Raw genomic sequence first — 22797 nt, 5'->3', positions numbered from 1 at the left:
TCCTAATGACAGTTCAATTTCATGATGGTCATTCTTCCTGATAGATGTCAAGCGTTATAAGAAGCGTCAAGCTTATTATTAGCATAATAATATTGTTCAATATTCAATAGTTTTTCTTTATAAATATAAAAGTATGAATCAATAATTTATAGTAATTAAAACATTATATACAATAAATTCAATCAATATTAGGGTCTTCATTTTCAACTTGGGTCGTCTCCTCTTCTGGTTTGTAGCGTTCGTAAGCAGCAAGGCGCAGCATACAGTCTATGGTTGGCTTATAGAAATATTCCGTTTCCTGAGTACTCGTAAAATTCTTAAACAGACACGTTGATGGTAATTTGGGAATTTCATGCCTAGTTATACAACCAGCTTGCTGCAACATCTATAAAAAAATGTTTACAAAAATAAATAATGAAAAAAAATTACCCTAAGCAGGACTTGAACCTAGGACTCAGCCATTGGAAGGCGAGTGCAGACCCATTACACCACATTCATATTTCCTAGTTTGCAGTGCAATCAATCTTAATTACATACAGTATCAAGTTAAGACAAAAAAAAAAACAAAAAAGGGGAGGTGATTTTTATGTAATAAGAGGAATCTCTAGTGTAACAGTATTTAAGTAATCATATACACTGTTTCTTTTTAAGTTAGTAAAACAATTGCCATTGTTACTGCAATAGAGTATATATATAAACAGGAGGGATTTGAAAGGGATTTCATCTTGTTTATTTCTTGAAATATTAATTGTCTTAATGCATGGTTTTAGTAAAATTTCCATTTATGATGTAATCAAAATTGTATTAAGATTAATGTTCCAAATTTCTAATATTAATCTTTCATAGTTAAATCATAATAATATACTAATTTGATATACTATCTAATTATAAAAATCATTAATAATTATTATTAAAGATAGATTGTCCCTGAAAAATATTCACTTTGACCAAATATTGAAAAATTGATTGAAAAATAAATCATTCACCTTGAAAAACTAGTAATTTAAAGCAAAAAATAGTCTAATACCCTTTTCACATCTGCATAAATTGTAACAACTTGTAACCAGGTTTAATCTCCCGATTTATTACACGTTTTCATACATGCATACATGAACCCTAAGAAATCACGGAAGGAAGGCATAGTTGCAAGCTATTTGATTACTATGATTGGTCAGTTTAATACCAGGACAATACATGTGCATGCAGTAAGAACTGGGTACAAAAACAGGCCTTTCATCAGTTGAGATTTCACACGAGACCTCTGCGATATCTCAGGAGATATTTGCAGATATGAAAAGGGTACAGTAAGAGTAAATTGTCTGTAGTAAGGTTGAAGTAGAGCTTTTTCACAGCCACTTTCCATGGCTTACAACATACAAAACAGCCACTTCAAGGCTTACTTCCGACTCATCTGGAGGTCTTTAATCAATCTTACATTTAATTAATAAATTATCAGTACCTGCAGAATTTCTCTACACTCCACAGGTGATAACACTAGATGCAATTGGTCGAAGATGTGCTTCTCTGGTATTCCTGGCTTTGAGACAACAATTAACCCAATCTTCTGAAGCAACCTTGTCAACTCTACAATATCGACTTCTCCTCCCATACTATACCACTGCCGAGGAATAAACTGTATCTCACTATCCCTAAACAAACATTTTAAATCAATAAACGATTACAGTGGTTTGAGTGTGTGGAGAGAAAAGGAAGACGGCCATTGAAAGAGGCAATACCGCCAACAGATTTTCATCTTCTTGGGATTCTGCCTTTGTCCATCAATTTTTTAAATAATCTCAATCTGCCATTACTGTTTTTTTCAACTTATTGTCTTTTGGACCAAAATAAATGGCTTTTGAATTGAATTGAGGACTGATGAGGAAAAAGCAGCTACTTTGTATTGTTTTACACTTTAACATGTTTATGCATTAAACATATAGTAACTGCAGTAGAATCATTTTGACATGAACACTTAGTTTCATTATCTTGATATTTATTGTGCTTGTAATTTTCAAAAAAAGTTAGAAACTTACTTAGTTAAACCCAAATCTGGATAAATTATTTTACTTTCTGCTTCATTTTTCCTTTTCCTTGTTTGTCTAGTGGAAATCTTTGGTGCAGGTTGTAATTCTGAATTATTGTCAATTGCTTTTGAAGAAGTCTTTTCAGATAAATTCATTAAAACAGTGTTACTGGCACATTCCTGGTCTTTAGACACACCTATCGTGTCCTCTAAATTATGTTCAGAAGGTTCAATGATTGTCGATGAATTATCCTGTAATGATTGGTTTTGATTGGTTAATCTTGATTTATCCATCAATAATTGCTTTTGATTGGTTAATTTTGAAATGCCGCATGATGCCTGTTCACACACATCATTAGTGTCTTGTACAGAGGTTTCCACAATTGAATCACTGATAACTACCTCTTCTCTATCATTGGTTAAATTTGTACTGTCACATAATGTTTGTTCACACACATCATTAGTGTCTTGCACAGAAGTTTCCACAACTGATGAAAGCATATCACCGATAACTACCTCTTCTCCATCATTGGATAAAATTGTACTATCGCTTGATGTTTGTTCACACATATTATTAGAAGGTTCCACAACTGAAGAAAGAGTATCACTGATAACTACCTCTTCTCTATCATTTATACAGGCAAACTCCTTTTGAAATTCATTTTGAATAATTGTCTCCATGGTCTCTGCACTTGCATCTGCAGATACATCAATTTGCTGTGGCACTTCTATTGACACACTTCTTGAATGTCCTTTACTGCCAACTACCTCTTGATCAGTTATTAAAGAGTTGCCTTCCATTTCATTTGTTTGTGTAACAATCTCCACAGCCTCAACTTGTTCATCAGCACAAACAACCTCAATGTCTTTTACTATCTCTGGTTCTGCAAGTTTGTCTTCTTTGCTGCCAGTTACCTTTGTTATACTTTGTTCTAGTTTTGTACGTGGCTTATATTGAAAGCCAATTTCAGAGGGTTTAGCAGATGTTATGCTCCAAAGATCACAATAATTCACAGCAACATAGCGGTGAACATCTAAGCCAACTCTGAAAATCTATAGAAAAAACATTTTAGTAAAACATTAAAATAAATGTATGCATTGAACAACTACTCTATAACTGCAGTAGCATCATTTTGACATGGCAGGGATCTCCCTTAAGGCTTTTTTAACTAGACAAGAAGCAAAATTACATTTTTAATGGTCCTAGACTTCTTTTACTGGTCACAGAATGTGGGCCTATAAGGGAGGCCTTCACTTAACTTATTGGCTAAGTGGACTTTTTATTTGACAATTTAACTGGTCCGCCACACATTTTACTGGCCAATGGCCGGCGGACCAGTGTTATTGAGAGCGCTGCATGGTCCCTTATTTTACATACCAATTTCTTCTTTATGAGGTTATGCAAGTTTTCAATCAGACTATGAATGGATAGATGACTATTTGATGCCAGTATTTCAGATGACATTAGTCCAAGATGTTGCTTGTCAGAAATCAAATTGAATAATATCAACTCCTCGTCCCCTAATGTAGGAATTCTATCAAACAAAAGCTATTAATTACTACAGGTAACTGCAACAGTAACTGCTACAATTTTTCTAGCATCATAGGCAATTTCTGTAAAACAGTGACACAGAATTTGCATATATGATGAGATTGAAGCATCTCGCCTAAACAACACAAGCAATATGCGACAGGCAGGTCTTGAAACCAAACCTCTCACATGACAGTCCCGATTCTCTACCGTTGTGCCATTATTACTCTCTAAAAGTATGAAAATACTGTTTCCTATTAGATTTTAGATTTTTGTTTATAGTTAATTTTCCTAGAATCTGATAAATCAGACAAAATATTCCTAAAAATGAATCGATAAACACTGTTTTTCAGATAAATGCACAATATGGATATACAGAGTTTATTTTCTTGTAAAATGTGTTTCTTTACTTACATATCATCCATAGATGTCTTCTTCATTAGTGGTATTGGGATAAACTTTGTGTCTTCAAAATGTTCCAGAGGGCTCCATTCACTTTTGATATCACATTGGTCAGTGAAACCTAAAAAATCCTGCCTCAAAGTATGCAGAAGCAGATCATCAGACCTGTCAAACATCTGGTGGAGATCATCTGGTGACAACGCTGTCTTACCATTGAAGCGGTGTATGTTCTCTTTCAGTGATTGGCATACCTTGATGTCAGTCTTACAAGGCTTTAACATAATGGTGTCCAGCATTCCATTGGTCTCCTCCGTAAGTCCATCGTCTCCTAATCCTTGAAGAAGGAACCAATCTGTTCTGGTGGTGTAAACTTTAGAATCTTGTTGTTTCGCCATTTTAGCTTCCTTCTCTGTTGGCACAGGGTTATTTGGTGCTGTAACTGGTGTTTCTGCTGGCGGCATCTTCTCCTCAATGGATGGCTTAGGTTGAGTGTAGCTATGCTCATTGCTGACAAAATCTGCAGCAGCTTGATAATTCTGTTGTACCTCCGCTTCTGGATCTTCTACATCCATTTTTTCGTTTCCTTTCGCTTCCAGCGCATGACTGATTTTCTGTATACAGGTAATGCGCTTGTACAGTGGATATATCGACGGGTCAGAGGTCGGTTGGCTACCAGATTGTTGTGCCTCCTCATTCTCCTCATCTTCATCTTCTGAATCATGCACATTTCTCATCAACTTTGCTGTTCTTTCAAGAATACTTTTGTTGATTAATGAATTATCTAGTAATATGACCTGATCTGGCATTTGAATATTATAATCAACCTACAATTAAAAAATATGTATTAGCACCATTTTGAAATTCAGATCTATAAAATACTATAACTTTAATTCCTTCGCAGCTTAAACTAAGCTATTTATTGTTCATCATTTTCTCCCATTGAACACGATATTGTGCGTTAAGCTCTTTGTGCGGTGCACAAGACTGGTGAATGATATCATATATAAGTTTGACATTATCTTGTTTGACAAGTTCTATGGTAATCTACTTGACTTGACTTTGCCTCATCAAATAAACCAGTAAATCTTTCAATCCCACATTCAACTTATTTTTTGTTTATTATTTAACTTTTATTGAGAATCACACTCTAGGCCCCTTCCCCTACTGCCACACCTCTACTTACCAAATCAGAGAACATCATGGAGAGAAAACACGCAACTTGCCCACACGTGGTGTTGACGGGTACTAATGAAGATGCATCTGATTCTGTAAAATATAATAATTAATATGCCAAGTTATTCTATTTGTTTTGTATCGACAGGAAAAAGAGAAACAGCATGCACCTGGAAGATGAGGATGGCAACAAAGATGGAGCGATAGGGAATTTTGACAAGAATGTCACAAGAGAGAGAGAAAATGCTTAACACGGAAGTAGGTTAATGGCAGTAGTGTTAAAACATATATCCCCCTGTTTGTTTCACCGGATGTTTTTATATGTCCTTATTTTAAGTTTTTATATGTTTGTAAAAAGTTATTTTTGAGCTCCATGAGAATTCTTTTTAACAATTTATTTTTGCCTGAACTTATTGGACAATTAAATAAAAAAATGTATGTATTTTTACCATATTGCTCCTCGTCCAGACGTTGCATGTATTCATACATCTCTTTAAAGATGTCAGTTGATATAGTACTGTTGAATATTTTCCTACAGTTTGTAGAAACTTGGAGAGACATTGCGGTACACGGTAATGCTCTTCGGATTCTATGACGAAAACGCTGATGACAAAATTAAAAACGCTTTAAAACGATAGTCTAAAAAATCTGACCTAAAATCTTGAGTTTTAAGTTGATTTGAAAGATTGCCCACAGGTGACAATTTTTATCCAAATCTATTTTTTGTTGTTGGGATAGTTCAACTTTAAAGAGATGGGGTCAACGATCAGGGTCAAAACCTCTCCAATTGCCCCACAACAAAAACACCTACCATATTAAAAAAAAATTATATCTAATATATTAAAAAACAGTCCTCAGGATTAGAAACCAGGTTTTCATCAATATGAAGTAAACAAATTCCTAATACATAAGCACAATAATATACTGTATACGATATTTTTGTGTAGGAATTATAATACAGTCAGATATGCATTCTCAAAGTTTCCCTCTACTTATTACTGCAAATGTTCTAATTTTCTCAAGCAGCAAATTGATAGATCTTACATTTCTGGTAGTCAAGTAGGCATCTTTCAAAACATCAACCACCCTTGCAAGGAGGTCATCTGGAAACTGATTGAAAACAAAGAATGCCTGGCTGGGATTAAACAGTGTTGGTCTATCAATCAGAAAGAAGCTAGCCTATCAGAAAAGATACATACATTATTTTGATATATGTACATTTTGTGTTAATTTTATATTTTTTTTAAAGAGTAAAGCTCTGTCTACACTATCAAACTTTATGTAACAAAAAAAGTGTGATTTGCCCAAATATGGTAGTGATATGCTTAAACATGGTAGTGATATGACATCATCATGGTAATATATGGGGACATCACATTTTTTTGTTACATAAAGTTTGATAGTGTAGACAGAGCTTTAAGTTTAATTGATATAAAATATTGTTAATGCAGTAACTGCAGTAGAATAATTTTGACATGGTCCGTAATTTACCATTACAGCTTGTCGTACAACCAGTTTTTTTATTTCTTTTTCGTCAGTTGTCTTCCACTGTGTTTGCTGCGGAATCTTGTATTTGGGAAGTTGATACAGAACGTCAGAGACGGTTAAAATCTCATTCTCTCCATGAAATTTGTCTGATGTAAATGAAATTTGTCCAATATCATGTGAACACACTCTGTATATGAATATTTAAAAAGAATAGAATTAATTTACAAAGTTGGTACTTATGCTCTGAAAAAGTGTGATGTGCCCAAATATGGTAGTGATATAACATCATCATGTCCATATATGAGCACATCACATTTTTTTGGCACATAATTTTTTTTTGGCAACAACTTTGGTGCAGCAACTATAAATGGTCGCTCTATAGACTTCAACTGAGGGGGAGGAATCTAGGGGGCAGTTGTATCAGATGTAGATCTGATCTAATTACACATGTGACAAACATGTGCGACTGTATCATGGAACTTGTCTATGATACTGAGTTACATTATCATTACTTACCTTAATCTTTCTGTCACCAATTCCACCATACTATTATACTCCTTCTCACAATCATCTTGAACGTCACTGTTAACTTCCTTTTTTAAAGCTTCAAGAATAATCTGATAAAAATTACAAATATTAAATCCAAAAACAATTTTTATGTAGGAACATTAATGAGGTAACCAAATTCTATTTTCATTTTAAAAAAACAAAACATAAAATGAAAAATAGTACAGTATATGTTAAAGTAAATGATGTTTTCATTAAATGTTTGTATATCATGTAATTTTGTTTCAACATTCATAAAAATATTTTACAGAATGTTGTGCAAAAATTTTGCTTTTTGATAACTAACTTAAGACTAACACTGGTACTTGTCAATTGTATGACTCACTATACAACTCTCAGGACCCCTCTGCATAATTTGTTCGATGTGCGTCATACCTTATTAATACCATGACTAACTCCTGCGCCAAAAACATGACTTACCTTTAGGTGACCATGAAGCACCCATTTTGACGCATTGTGACCATGTGTTTTTCATGCCATTGTTCATTGATGTGACATACCATCTAGGTTGTTAATGCACCCATGCATCAATATTTGTTTGTAAATGAAACATCCATAACGCACCTCTCCCGGAGGTCGTAAAGTGGGTCATACAATTGACAAGTGCATAACAATATTTTAAAGATAAAACAAAATGTCTAGATATAAGTACTGTGTCATACATGGTCCTTCTGTAGAATGGACAAGTGCATTGCAAGCTGTGTACGAAAAGGTGGACACTTTACAAGTGCTGCTGATCTCCTCATCAGAGCGTTCTTAGATTTACTTTTTGATTCCTGACAAAAAAATAAAAAGTCATAAGTTAAGGTTATGAATTTACACAGTGCAAAAATATCTTGAAACGCTGTGAAAATAAGTTCTAGGAATAAAGTGGGAAAGTGAAAGTTCATTCTAGCACCAACAAATTTTTTTTTAAGTTGATGCCTAAGATTTATTAAAATAAAATAGCACCCTCTATGGTTTGGAATATTTCATATTACAGTGCCCTCTATTGGTTGGTCATGCTTTCATAAGTCTCCACACATTTCATTTTCCAGGTTGGAACCTCTGAACCTGAATGAAGGCTAGTGATCTGTCAAATCCTACCTAAGAACAAGTTTAACTTTTTCATACTGCATTTTTCATATCAGGTTGGGAAAACTTTACACCATAACTGAATTTCCCAAACCAGGAATAACAATTACCAAACCAAGAATAGCAATTCCCAAACCAAGAATAGAAATTCCCAAACCAGGAATAGAAATTCCCAAACCAGGAATAGAAATTCCCAAACCAGGAATAGAAATTCCCAAACCAAGAATAGAAATTCCCAAACCAGAAATAGAAATTCCCAAACCAGGAATAGAAATTCCCAAACCAGGAATAGAAATTCCCAAACCAGGAATAGAAATTCCCAAGCCAGGAATAGAAATTCCCAAACCAGGAATAGAAATTCCCAAGCCAGGAATAGAAATTCCCAAACCAGGTATAGTATAGCAATTCTTAAACCAGGAATAGAAATTCCCAAACCAGGAACAGAAATTCCCAAACCAGTAATAGAATTTCCCAATCCAGGAATAGAAATTCCCAAACCAGTAATTGAAATTCCCAAACCTAGAATGGTGATTCCCTGAAACACTTACCGGAAAGCTCTTCATTAATAAGTCATGGCGATGACCCCAGGAAATGAAGAAAAGACTTCTTCTTTTAGCGAGTAACAAATTTGCAATATTAAAAACCATCATCTACAAAAAAAAAAGTTAAATATTACTTTTTGTAGCTTAATAATGTAGACAATAGTAATTTGTACAATGAACAATAATGGAGTACATAAGTTAATAAAAAAATTATACAGTAAACATCAAATTATGTCATTTCAAATCATACTTAACTCATTTGAACTCGTCACTTTGAGATACACAAGACACAGAAATGGCAGAAAGAAAGAAGAACAGAGAGAAAAAAAAAGATGAAAAAGGACAATTACATGGAGTTATCCGCCAAAGTGGGAACATTCCATTTTAATCGGAAAGTTCAATCTGTACAAAAATGAATGAATAAATCCTTGCATAACGCCACTCCAACGACGGATTATTACTCATGCCGTTGATGTTACATATCTAATAACACATTCTTGAAGGGATACCCCTTTGCTTGGTGAAATTTCAACATCTATTAATTAACCTTATTTCTTGATTTAACATACCATATTGTCCTCTTCCTCCGTCCAATCAAATCGAGATCTTTTTAAAATCATTCTTGTAGTCGGGCCAATGCTAACGGGTGGCTTTTCTGTTACACGAACCCTTTTAACTGGCTTCTTCTTGGGCATTATTTCTGATACTAGTCTCGGTCGTTTAAGACCACGCCCTCCTTTATATTTTTCATTCCGAGCTTTGTGGAGTTCGCTAACGATATTTACTCCCTTCAAACTGGCTTTTTTTGCTATATGAAGAAAGATTTAAACATTATTTAAACATTTTAGAACACTCTAGTAAAGTAAGGTTTTTGTAATTCCTAAAAAGTAAAGTTGTGAATATCTTCTGTTGAAGACAGAAAATATTTTTCCAATCTTCGCCGTCATGGGAGGACCTGTGCAAACAAGACAAAATCACAATAGCCTATTTGATAGTGATAAATGCAATCAATTGTATGCTGGTATTTTACCTTGATGTTTTTTAATTGTTTTAATAATGTCTTTTTGTTTCCTTTGTCTATATTTATATTTACTACTTTGCCCCGGGGCTGGTCGATTCCAGTTCATTCTAAGGTGTCTGAAAAACAAGCAAAAACAAAATTCATTAATTATTATATTACTGAACTGAGGTAACAGATTAAAAGCAGCAGAGACATTTAGAGATCATGTCAAAATTATTTTACTTCAAAAATCATTGTACATACGCATATATACTTGAATCCAAGCCAGCCGCTCCCCTTCCATTACCAGGAATCCTGCCGATGTCTGCAGGTTTTACTGATATGTCTTTTACGGACACTATCTCTTTCATCATTTTATCCTCCGACTTATCCCCAATTCGACGCGTTACACCTAAAAAAGTATTATCAACAACAAATTACTCAAGTTTTTTCTTATCACCCTTGCTGAGAAATTTTATCTCAACATTTATCAGAAGATTCTAGGTAATATGACAAATCATTATTATTGGTTGTCTGATAATATGTATCTGACCCAGTTTCTGGAAAACAAATTGGGAGAATGGTACTTATCACCACCAAAGGTGTGTTCAGACAGATATTTTATTGTGACTTAAAGTTGTTGGAAGTACTTTCCTAAAGGTGTGTTCAAATATTTTTAGATCTTGGAAATACTTTAATAATAATGCAATGGTGTGTTCAGACAGATGACTCACAAGATGTTGGAACTGCTTTAATACCCAAATGTTCAGACAGATACCCAGAAATGCTAGAACTACTTACCTAAAGGTGTGTTCAGACAGATGACTCACAAGATGTTGGAACTGCTTTAATACCCAAAAGAATGTTCAGACAGATACTCAGAAATGTTAGAACTACTTACCTAAAGGTGTGTTCAGACAGATGACTTGGAGATGTTGGAAGAACTGAACAACAGTTTGTTCATTGTCAAGTAAGTAATGATCAGTTTGGTAGTTGCCTGGGTTTACCTCATTATAGTGTTTTTCACACGTTGTGGTGTTTACTATTGATGCTTTTTGATGTAGATAACAAAAGACCTATATAAAGATATTATATATCAATAGAGATAAATCAAGAATGTAGAGAAATTTAAGGGGACAATTACCCATGAACCCCAGAGCTACCCTTTACAGGGACAATTTCCTGTGAACCCGGAGCTACCCTTTAAGGGGACAATTTTCCATGAACCCCAGAGCTACCCTTTAAGGGGACAATTTCCCATGAACCCCAGAGCTACCCCTTAAGGGGACAATTTCCCATGAACCCCGAAGCTACCCTTTAAGGAGACAATTTCCTATGAACCCAGGAACTACCCTTTAAGGGAACCCGGAGCCACTCTTTAAGGGAACAATTTCCTGAGAACTCGGAGCTACCCTTTAAGGGACAATTTCCTATGAACCCTGAGCCACCCTTTAAGGGGACAATTTCCTGTGAACCCCGGAGCTACGCTTTAATGGGACAATTTCCTGTGAACCCAGGAGCTACCCTTTAATGGGACAATTTCCTGTGAACCCCGGAGCTACCCCTTAAGGGGACAATTTCCTGTGAACCCCAGAGCTACCCTTTAATGGGACAATTTTTTGTGAAACCCCAGAGCTACCCTTTAAGGGGACAATTTCCTGTGAATCCAGGAGCTACCCCTTAAGGAGACAATTTCCTGTGAATCCAGGAGCTACCCTTTAATGGGACAATTTCCTGTGAACCCCGGAGCTACCCTTTAAGGAGACAATTTCCTGTGAACCCCGGAGCTACCCTTTAAGGGGACAATTTCCTGTGAACCCCGGAGCTACCCTTTAAGGGGACAATTTCCTGTGAACCCCGGAGCTACCCTTTAAGGGGACAATTTCCTGTGAACCCCGGAGCTACCCTTTAAGGGGACAATTTCCTGCGAACCCCGGAGATACCCTTTAAGGGGACAATTTCCTGCAAACTCGGAGCTACCCTTTAAGGGGACAATTTCCTGTGAATCCAGGAGCTACCCCTTAAGGAGACAATTTCCTGTGAACCCAGGAGCTACCCTTTAAGGGAAAAATTCCCTGCGAATCCGGAGCTACCCTTTAAGGGAACAATTTCCTGCGAATCCAGAGCTACCCTTTAAGGGGACAATTTCCCTGAAGGTCAATATATGTTTTTACACTACAATCATCTTATTTAGAGGATACCCTATTAAGTGGATATTGTTGGGGTCCTAAAGGTGTCCCCTTTATACAGGTTCTACTGTATTTATTTTGCATACCTGATCCTTGTCAAAGAAACTATAAAAAGGGCCAAATGTCAGCAAACCCATCTGACACAACCTTTGAAGACCAGTGTGGATTGAGTGAATATACTTGCGACGGTAACACAACTGTTGTTGTAGAGTTTCCGGTAGAAACATCAATGGCATATGCTTTTTGATTGGATCATTCAGATATTCCTGAAGGTTAGGGATCTGAAAGACAGAAATAATTAAAACAGATAAAATCATTACAATTCCAGACGTTTTGATACCATATACAATAATATTGGTTGTATATAATACACTATATTACAAATATGTAATCTATATCATTATTATTGAAGTGGATAGGAAACACAAACTGCCCTAATAAAACATATAGGTACCTAGAATATAGTTTACATTATAGTTATTACGAAGTATAATGTAATTTTCAACAAACATGGCAATATTCACAGATAGCTCTTGACATCAATGGTAGTCTAGAAGTATGAATGATAGTCTAATGATCTGGAGGTTGTGGGTTCGAGTTCCAACTGAGCCCTACATCGCAAAGATACTGAAAATACAGCACACTTATGTCCGATATATTAAGATATTCACAGATATACAGTAAAGATATAAAAAAACGTGTACAGCTAAATGAAGATATAAAAAAACGTGTACAGCTAAATGAAGATATAAAAAAACGTGTACAGCTAAATGAAGTTATAAAAAAACGTGTACAGCTAAATGAAGATATAAAAAAACGTGTACAGCTAAATGAAGATATAAAAAAACGTGTACAGCTAAATGAAGATATAAAAAAACGTGTACAGCTAAATGAAGATATAAAAAAACGTGTACAGCTAAATGAAGATATAAAAAAACGTGTACAGCTAAATGAAGATATAAAAAAACGTGTACAGCTAAATGAAGATATAAAAAAACGTGTACAGCTAAATGAAGATATAAAAAAACGTGTACAGCTAAATGAAGATATAAAAAAACGTGTACAGCTAAATGAAGATATAAAAAAACGTGTACAGCTAAATGAAGATATAAAAAAACGTGTACAGCTAAATGAAGATATAAAAAAGCGTGTACAGCTAAATGAAGATATAAAAAAATGTGTACAGCTAAATGAAGATATAAAAAAACGTGTACAGCTAAATGAAGATATAAAAAAACGTGTACAGCTAAATGAAGATATAAAAAAACGTGTACAGCTAAATGAAGATATAAAAAAACGTGTACAGCTAAATGAAGATATAAAAAAATGTGTACAGCTAAATGAAGATATAAAAAAATGTGTACAGCTAAATGAAGATATAAAAAAACGTGTACAGCTAAATGAAGATATAAAAAAATGTGTACAGCTAAATGAAGATATAAAAAAATGTGTACAGCTAAATGAAGATATAAAAAAGCGTGTACAGCTAAATGAAGATATAAAAAAACGTGTACAGCTAAATGAAGATATAAAAAAACGTGTACAGCTAAATGAAGATATAAAAAAACGCGTACAGCTAAATGAAGATATAAAAAAACGTGTACAGCTAAATGAAGATATAAAAAAACGTGTACAGCTAAATGAAGATATAAAAAAACGTGTACAGCTAAATGAAGATATAAAAAAACGTGTACAGCTAAATGAATAACCTTTTTCCTATAACTGTGCAGTAGATTTAATTTTAAAGCTTGTTTCCAACTACGACGCAACACAAGCACGTACAAAAGTGATTTGATTTGACCAATCACAAATGATGGATATTAGAAGTGTCGACTGTAATTGGTCAAATCGCTTGCATTTTGTCTACGTCATTGCATTGTGTCGCTAGTGGGAACCAGACATAAAAGAAATGATACCTTGACAGTGAGCATAATCAAGTTGCAGAATATACTAAGAGGCATAATCATAATCAAGTCAGTAACGTAGAACCAGCCTTCAGCACACTTGCTGTAACGTGGCAGCGGTGGAAGAAACTTTTTCCACATCGTCTCTTTTGAGGTCTCCTCATTGCACACTTTTGGTGCATCACCCCACAAACTACCAAGTATTTGTGAAGATGTTGTAATCTCTTGCAAGTCTTTAGAAGACTCTGTCACCATTGCCATAAGCTCACCGATCTCAGTCGTTTCAGGCGATACTTTATTAAAATTCTCAATTACATCACGACAATGTTTTTCTCGTTTATTTTTTCTGGTCCAAGTGCGAGTATTCTTCAATCCGAGATCGTCAATGCTGAGCATGTTTGACTTTGATCGCAGCGGATGGGCGTACACCAAATACCAAATGTAATGATAAAGCATGAGTGCACGCGCCATCTTACGCATATATCCTTGCATTTGTTCATCACAAGCAGAAGGTGGTCCCGCACGCTGAAGGAGAATGAAAATAAATTGAAAAATGGACACAATTAATATTACATCACTTGACATTCAAGGCAGGGTTGATGCAAACCATAGCTATAAAATGGCACATGTTCAAGGCACTTCTCAACCATTGTTCTGATGGTAGAACAAGTCTTCTCGGATAAGGATTTAAAGTCCAGTGTATGTATTCTGGCATGTCTGTACTTTAAAGAACCCAGTTTCTCTTTCGGAAGAGTATGGGTTTACTGCGGTGTATTGGTCCATCTTATATTGTGAACAGACGAAAGGATGTTATTTGGTGGCAGCTGTATGAAACAAAGTGACCCTTAGGGGTGAAGACAGTTGTATGTGTCGTCCACATGTGTGGACTGGTAGTTCTCACTACAAACACAAAGAAAGGGCCAAACTTACAGTGGATACTTTAACTTCAACATTGCTTGTAGATGCTTTTGTATCTTTTATATCTTTGTCATTTTCATCATCAGTTTTATTACATCTAAATGTCTTAAGTAATTTCCTTAGATGTTTTTTTTCGGTCTATAAAAGAATGTTTACATGAAAATGAGTAAAACAATATATATATAAAACTTCCTTTTTTTTGTTAAAAATTTAATAATAAATTATTATCACTATAATTTTTATAAAAGTAGTTTATTTGACCATTCACAATATTTGTCATGTTTGATTTTCTTAAAAGTAAACTTCCAAACTTGTAAAAGTGAAATATCGAGAAGTTTTATTAAAGCATATTCAAACTATAGAGGGTGCTATAAATAGTATAATAGTAGTATGGGAGGTATACCAAACGCCGAAAAAGCCTAGTAGTATCAGGAGAATTCGTATTTTAGTGGAAGAGCTGGAGATGACACAAACTTTCGGAAGGCTGCCACATTTATCATGACAGTTGGGTTGTCTGCAGTAGGACATACTGTGATTCGCAAAATCATTTATACCACACGTCTGTTTCTTCTTTCATATTATTTTCTTCCATGTAACATGCATGTATGCTCTAAATAAATCTTTTTTTTAAATTACAAATGTTTACCTTTTTTAGTTGAGCATTATGGACTCTTACAAGGTTTTGATTGGACGTTTTAAACTGCAAAGTCTTCACAAAATTAACTACAATATCGTCATTTTCTGGTATGTTTGGTAATGTGATCAGCATCAACTGTAAAACGAAAATTATAAAATACAGTATGTTCCTTTGGCGTATGAAATGAATCTCTGCTGTGCGTGTATACAATCATTACTATTATTCTCAATTTTGTATTATTGCCAAGGATAGCAAAAGTGCTTGAAAGAACATACTTTCATCAGTAATAGGCTAAACATATTACGTTTTTGAGATAACTCAAAGGTTGCAATGCTGTGCCTCTAGCGCTTCCCCCTGGATCCAATCCGATCCTGGATCCACTCCTGGATCAACCCCTGGATCCATCCCTCCCACTTAATAGGGATGTCCCCTGAATAGGTGTGTCCCAAAGGAGGTGTTCTACTGTATATATATGGAACATTCTGGACAGCTTTTAAGAATTATTTTAACCTCTTTTGGTGAACAGCCTTCTGACAGAGGTACTACTCTGTGTATGATGTTAACAAGTCCTTGATCTTTCAGTCTTCTGAGCATTCTAGAAAAAAACACAAAATTGATTCAATAAATAATAAACAAATGCTATTTAATGAAATGTTTTTATCTAAATATACAGTACATCTCCCTGATCTGATCAATCTTTTCTTGTATACATATGTTAACTCATTTAACTTTTTGTTTGTTTTTATTATTTGTACAAAGGCCTTTTGAAATATCCTAACCTAATCAAAGTCTTCCTATCACAGCTAGTTGTATACCCTTCTTCTTTCTCTTTTTTCATAATAATCTGCAAAAAAAAAATAGTTTAAATAAAAAGTTTTAAATAAAACATTTCACAAATGCTATGTACTGTTTTAGAACTTCTATTTAAGGGGTGCCACCCAAATAGGGGTTTCTAGTACATTCTTTTGTTTTATAATTCATTTTTGGAATGTTTTAATGCTGGGTGACATCATTAACGAAAAGTAAGCAGTCTGATTTGTGTTTTGTGCTTAAAGATGTATTGTCCCTTGAAACACAAAAAAATGAAGGTCAAAATATTCTAAATTTAAATTGGCCATATCAAAGTAATATTAAAGTTATTCACTTTAAGTCGAAAATTTGAGTCAAAAACAACAATTTTACGTAATTAAAAGCTAAATTAATTAATTACATTTCGTCTGGAAAATCGTCGCGAGCGAAAGTAAACAAAGATTTCAAACCACGAGTATACATTATGCATGATGCTAATTAGGATTGTTTACAACTCTTCACGGTTGAGAAGGTGTTTTTACACAGATCGCGAGGAAGTTTTATGAGTATGCATACAGAGTAGCCAAATAAGCGCGTTGCATTATGAGGTATGTTTTGATTGAAAACTTTGACTGGAAGTCAAAGTTATTTTTTGAACCAAAAAACGTCTGTATTTCAGTTAAATGATTTTTTTTTCGACTAATTTTTGGTGAAAGTTAATAACTATTATGATACTTCAAAATGACCCACTTTTTTTCGAAATCTTTTATTTTTTATTTTTTGGGAATTTGACAAAGGGACAATACATCTTTAACTATTGTACACATAAAGCTCTGTAACTTTATCTGATAAAAATTGTGATGTGTCCATATATTGACATGATGTATATATTTGGGCACATCACTACCATATTTGGGCACACCACACTTTTTTGACACATAAAGTTTGATAGTGTAGAGCTTTAGATTAAGGCATCATCCTCATGGGTACTGAAGGATTCTTCTTAATAGGGGTTCTACTATACAACTTACAAATAGTATTGTAAAACTGAAAATTGCATATATATCAACTTTAGACATATTCTGTACAAGTAATTTAAAACATCATTGAAACAAAAATCTTTGTGACCTTTACTAAAGGTGACCTGTGACCTGCACTGACCTTTTTTAGATAATGAGATCCATTAACAATTTTCACTCTCTCCAATTCCTTCAAGATTATATTCCGCCTCTTGTTCTGCTTAATGGATACTCTATTACTAGGTGGAGTAATATTTTGAGGTACATTCTCTGTGGTTTTGGCGACCATTTGAGACTGTTGAGATGTTGAAGGTTCTTCTAAAAAAAGAATGTGCATACTTATACAAGTGTAACAAAATCAGTATCTCCTGAAATCTTCCTTGGCTGGTCCTCCTTTGGAACACCTCTATTGAGGGGGCATTTCTATAAAACATGACCCACCCCTATAAAGCGGGAAACACCCCTATAAAGTGGGACACATCCATATAAAACGTGACCCACCCCTATAAAGCGGAAAACACCCCTATATAGCGGGACACATCCATATAAAACGTGACCCACCCCTATAAAGCGGGAAACAACCCTATAAAGCGGGACACATCCATATAAAGCGTGATGCACACCTGTAAAGCGGGAAACAACCCTATAAAGCGGGACACATCCATAAAAAGCGTGATGCACACCTGTAAAGCGGGAAACAACCCTATAAAGCGGGACACATCCATAAAAAGCGTGATGCACACCTGTAAAGCGGGAAACAACCCTATAAAGCGGGACACATCCATATAAAGCGTGATGCACACCTGTAAAGCGGGAAACAACCCTATAAAGCGGGACACATCCATATAAAGCGTGATGCACACCTGTAAAGCGGGAAACAACCCTATAAAGCGGGACACATCCATAAAAAGCGTGATGCACACCTGTAAAGCGGGAACATTTCCATAAAATAATTAAGTAGGTAACATACATTTTTAAATTACGGCCAATTCCTACTATCAGAGGACACATTCCCATGAAACCAATGAGGGGTAACATATATTTTACAAATATGGCCAAGCCCTACTCAGGGACACCCCTATATTATTGGGACAACTTGTTGGGTATCTTAACCTTAATTGAAGTCTTAGTGTATTTGCAGTATTTACTGGTACTATGTACTTACCACTGTTATCCATGTTTCTGAACTTTAAATCCAATTCAGTTATTTTCTGTAACTCCCTAACTTCCTGGATTCTAGCTTTCTCCGAGGTGCTTTGTTCTGGAAAGCCTATTGCAACATATCTTTAAGAAAAAAAATAATCATCAGTTATTTATTTCCCTGTTTTTTATTTTCAACAATTCTATGACAGTATGGTAACGCTCTGTCTACACAATCAAATTTATGTGACATAAAAACATGATGTGCATATATGTATGGACATGATGATGTCATATCACTACCATATTTGGGCATATAACTACCATATTTAGGCAAATCACATTTTTCTTGATTACAAACAAAAAGCACAAAATGATCACCTTCTATACTTCAACTTTCCCTCTGAATGAAAATAACTCTCAAGCTTCTTGTCTTTTAAAAGTTTGTTGATAAAACGTCGAATCTCAATTAAGGATAGCTGTACGGTCTTGCTAATGTCCTGAAAACAAAACATTATTTTTACGGATTATCAAAAAATGATGACAAAATTGATTCATTGAGCCCTTTTAAAAAAAGGTAATGATTTATTTTGTTTATTTATTTCAACAATATTTTAAGAGGGTGGTCCATCCAGCCAAAGCTGATCATTAGGGACCCTCACAAAAATACAATATGACCAGACATAAACATGTAATAATAAAAATTAAAATAAAATAAATAGAATTTATAAAGATAAACAAAATAAAATAAAGCACAAAAAAATTAGAATAAAAAATGTAATGAATAAAATAAAATTGGCCATTTCAGAAGATAATTATGATCAAAATAAAAATAAATTAAAAACAATGATAATGAGACTGAAGACATAGGAAGTTGTTGACTGACAACCTAAAAACTAAAGTTAGGTCATGTCAATTGTGGTGCATGCGGGAAAGTTTGCACGTTCTTCCTCACCCGATTCCTTGATGTTGGTGGTTTCTAAATACGACCAACGACACAACAATGCGTTGGTCATCATAAACTGAAAACTTCCTAAACATGCGGACAAAGATGCATTTTTATTTTGACTTACGACTTTTGACATTCCACCCCGAAATAGCCTGTATATTTGCATTATCAAAGGCTCTTCTGCAATCACTTGGCTTTCCATTATACCTATGAAAAAACATACAATTTGAAAAAAAATTAAAAATAGATATATTCTTCATGCCGTACTATGTGAACTAACTGCACTACCATATTGTTTAGTGGGTCTAATCAAAATTTCTTCAACTGAGGACAAATATTTACTTACAAGCACTAGGTTCAGGCTTTTCTTGGTCATCAAGCTCTTGTGTATATTCTGCGTACGTTTTCAGCAACTTCACCATTCGTATCTGCCGGTCCTGTCGACCTCTGGCCTTGGTCTCGTCAAGTTTACCAGACAACTCTGAACGAGAGCGCATGAAAAAGCTTGTCAATCCCGAGCTTTTTAACAACTCGTAAAATTTCTTAGCTTTTTGCTGACTAAAGCCCTGTATAAAAAAAGGTAAAATTAAAGTTCAATCCAATAATTTAACAATAAACAATTGAATCAACAAATCCAATTACATTTTTGGTCCTCTTGGTTAAGCCCATCACTCAGCCTTAACTCAGATATTAGCCCACCACTCAACCTTACCTCATGTTTAAAAGGTAACATATTACATCAGTACAGTATGTCAAATTGCTGCAGTCACATTCAGGAACTAACAAATATTGGTCATACAGTAGTATTAAAAGATATATTACCCCTTATTCATTTCAGTGTAACCAAATGAGGGCTCTACAGATAATACTGGCACTTTTGGCTGAAGAGAAAGATATACTGTAGGATAGGAAATTCAAAGATTATTAAGTTAACTTTAAAAGCCAGTATTACCTTATCTTTCATAATTGACAAAATGAATTCTCGTATATTAAATAGTGACGTCTCCCTTCCTGGTTGCATTTCCAAATAGTTTGAGACCTTTTCCATCAAAAATTGGTAAGTATTAAACAACTTGTTGTGAAACCGTGACAGCAATAAAATCCTACCAGCCTTCATTACACTTGTAGTGTTAACAAAGTATGACAGATGCTGAAAAAAAAACATAGTGTTAAGCTCTGTCTACACTACCAAACTAATTTGAAAAAAAAGTGTGATGTGCCCAAATATGGTAGTGATATGACATCATCGTGTCCATATATGGGCATGTCAAATTTTTTAGTCACATATATAAAATGAATAGTGTAGATAGAGCTTTAGAAAGATTAAAAACCACATGTTGAACTGATGTACAGTAGAATATTCCTCCTTTGGGACATGCCTATTAAAGGGACCCCCCCCCCCTAATACATGTTTTACTGTTTATTATTATAGATACAAATCACATACCTGTTTTGTGACTATTCCAGAACGTGTCAATATTCTCCTAACATAGTGAGCGCCTTTGGCATCGATTTTAAGGGCTGAAGCCAACTCTGTCTGTAGCCTGCCATTGTGACGACTCTTGCCAATATATTCTAAAGTACAGTAGGAAGTTAAAGACATCTCTGCCCTGGTATCTCCACTAAGGCCCATCAAAGCATCAAGCCTAGCTTCTTGCGATGCAACAATTACAAGTTTATCGCCATATCTAACAACAACAAAAAATTAACATCTGTAAGTATTCATTCAGTATACTCTACTGCAGTTACTGCAGTATAATACATTCTTTAACCTGTTTATACAATTATTTCTCAAGGTTTTCTGGGTAATCATACACACTGTTTATTACAGTGACTGATTCGTAAACTTCTAAAAATCATATGTTATTGCAGTAAAAATTATTTCAGAAACTGCAGTAGAATAAGTTAATAAGATAATAATAAGATAATCCCTAAATAAAAGTTATTTGTTAGAGATGTTCATTTGTAGAAAGATGGAGAGGTGCTTAGACTTAAAGATCACACTAAATCATAGGGTTACTTTATACCAACATAGAATCATTTTGCAAAATTTATATTTAATTGTGCAGAAATGTTTGTATACAAGCGTAGGGGATGAGTGACAAACAGTTATGGTTGAACAAATAATGAATGGAATGGTTTGTTCCAAGAGGTTGTCAATGCTCACTCCATAGTTTAAAAAACAAATGGACTTCAAAACCGAAAATTCCTGTATAGTAATACTTTGAAGTTCCTTGGATTGGTTCTGTGATAAATCATGCTGGATAGAATATACCTTGAGCAATTTGATACACTACCTTTTCTCAGCCTCAGTAATAGACAGAATGTCTCCATGTTCAGGTCTGACTTCTGAAGTGATATCCTTACGGGTATGGTAAGTGCCAGAGCATCCTCTTATTCCTTTAGCTTCATCACTGATCATCTGTAAGGGTTCTGCCTTCTGTACAATTAATGATAAAAATGTATTGTTTATATACAGTCATACTGCTGATCATCAGATCACAGAAGTTAAGCAACATTGGGTTCGGTTGCACTCTGGATGATGGGAGACTGTCTGGGAACCTTATTAAGGGGATACAACATTTAAGAGTGTTCACAAAAGTGTAGACTAGGCTTCATCGTCTGATTCAGACAAGACAGGTTAAACGTTATGTATGCTCCACAACACATACCTGATCAAACCAGACATAGGTAGCCAGTTCTTCTGAAAACTCTTTTGCACCATCACCGGCCGTTATCGGAGGTCGGACTGTGGGAAGCTCATAAAATTGCACCTCGTGCATGGATGTGATAAGCTCCCAGACAAACGGTCTTGAGTATTCATCAATAGGAAGCCTGAAAGGAGGTTTCCTATCCTGCAGTCGGAACCACAGGCTCTCTAAGGTGATACCTGAAAAACATCAGAAATATTATTTAATAAATTTAAGATAAAAAATAAGGGGCCTATATAAATATATCAAATTATTTCTTCCTTCTTCTCTACGTATGAACAATTTACGTTATGTCTATATAAACTCACCATCCAGTCCCTCAAGGGCTATCTCGTCCATACAAATTTGTTTATGTTCTTCCATCTCACAAATCACACAGCTATTAGTATTATAAATAAAATACCTAGCTACTCTAGGCCCTCTAATATATTATTATTCATAATCATTTCCTGAAAAATAAATAAATAATAATAATGACCATAAATGTACTGTAGCCATATGCTAAAATATTGTATGCTGTATGCCAGAGCTATAAATAAAATAGCTGTATTTTTTATTTTCTAAGTTAATCTGTCACTGGGACGAATCGACTCAGTGATAATCAACGTTCACCACATGGTGGCGACTGTACCGTTCACTATAATGCTTAGCGATGGTCACTCACCACGGTGACTGGGCCTGGGAGTTTTTACATAAAAAGAAAAAAAATAACCAATCTGTATTAAATTAGGCATCCATAAA

General features: G+C 34.7%; 1 protein-coding gene across 4 annotated transcripts; it reads right to left on the bottom strand.

The window, feature by feature from the left end:
• Nucleotides 1-176: 176 nt before the first annotated feature.
• LOC144855277 (general transcription factor 3C polypeptide 1-like) lies at nucleotides 177-22447 on the bottom strand. Of its 4 annotated transcripts, XM_078713085.1 has the most exons (33): nucleotides 22365-22447; nucleotides 22018-22235; nucleotides 21643-21785; nucleotides 20793-21033; nucleotides 20298-20495; nucleotides 19692-19911; nucleotides 19470-19552; nucleotides 18778-18896; nucleotides 18422-18540; nucleotides 17399-17574; nucleotides 16228-16292; nucleotides 15959-16043; nucleotides 15458-15583; nucleotides 14824-14949; nucleotides 13906-14418; nucleotides 12076-12270; nucleotides 10702-10876; nucleotides 10065-10212; nucleotides 9831-9937; nucleotides 9370-9608; nucleotides 8807-8908; nucleotides 7847-7960; nucleotides 7134-7234; nucleotides 6621-6804; nucleotides 6174-6308; nucleotides 5579-5732; nucleotides 5140-5222; nucleotides 3969-4780; nucleotides 3402-3558; nucleotides 2642-3076; nucleotides 2034-2539; nucleotides 1460-1649; nucleotides 177-385 (listed from the first exon to the last, which is right to left on the bottom strand). In XM_078713085.1, exons 1-33 carry the CDS (start codon nucleotides 22417-22419, stop codon nucleotides 179-181), a joined length of 6531 nt encoding a protein of 2176 aa, XP_078569211.1. In that variant the 5' UTR covers nucleotides 22420-22447; the 3' UTR covers nucleotides 177-178. The 4 variants fall into 4 exon arrangements, with proteins under 4 accessions (XP_078569211.1, XP_078569208.1, XP_078569210.1 ...); XM_078713082.1 differs by having other exon boundaries at nucleotides 2034-3076; XM_078713084.1 differs by having other exon boundaries at nucleotides 2034-3076; nucleotides 17399-17571.
• Between the last annotated feature and the right edge of the window lie 350 nt (nucleotides 22448-22797).

This window comes from Antedon bifida, chromosome 11, assembly GCF_963402885.1.
Source record: "Antedon bifida chromosome 11, ecAntBifi1.1, whole genome shotgun sequence".
NCBI classification, from domain to species: domain Eukaryota; kingdom Metazoa; phylum Echinodermata; class Crinoidea; order Comatulida; family Antedonidae; genus Antedon; species Antedon bifida.
This window is presented reverse-complemented; position numbering and strand designations above follow the sequence as displayed.

What these genes read in the sequence shown, in the direction of transcription:
- LOC144855277 (XM_078713082.1), bottom strand. Translation starts at nt 22,419, where the DNA reads ATGGAAGAACATAAACAAATTTGTATGGACGAGATAGCCCTTGAGGGA. An exon ending in AGCCCTTGAGGGACTGGATG is followed by an intron (nt 22,236 to 22,364) that starts GTGAGTTTATAT and finishes GATGTTTTTCAG; the next exon opens with GTATCACCTTAGAGAGCCTG. An exon ending in AAGGCTGTTCACCAAAAGAG is followed by an intron (nt 15,584 to 15,958) that starts GTTAAAATAATT and finishes TTCGTTTTACAG; the next exon opens with TTGATGCTGATCACATTACC.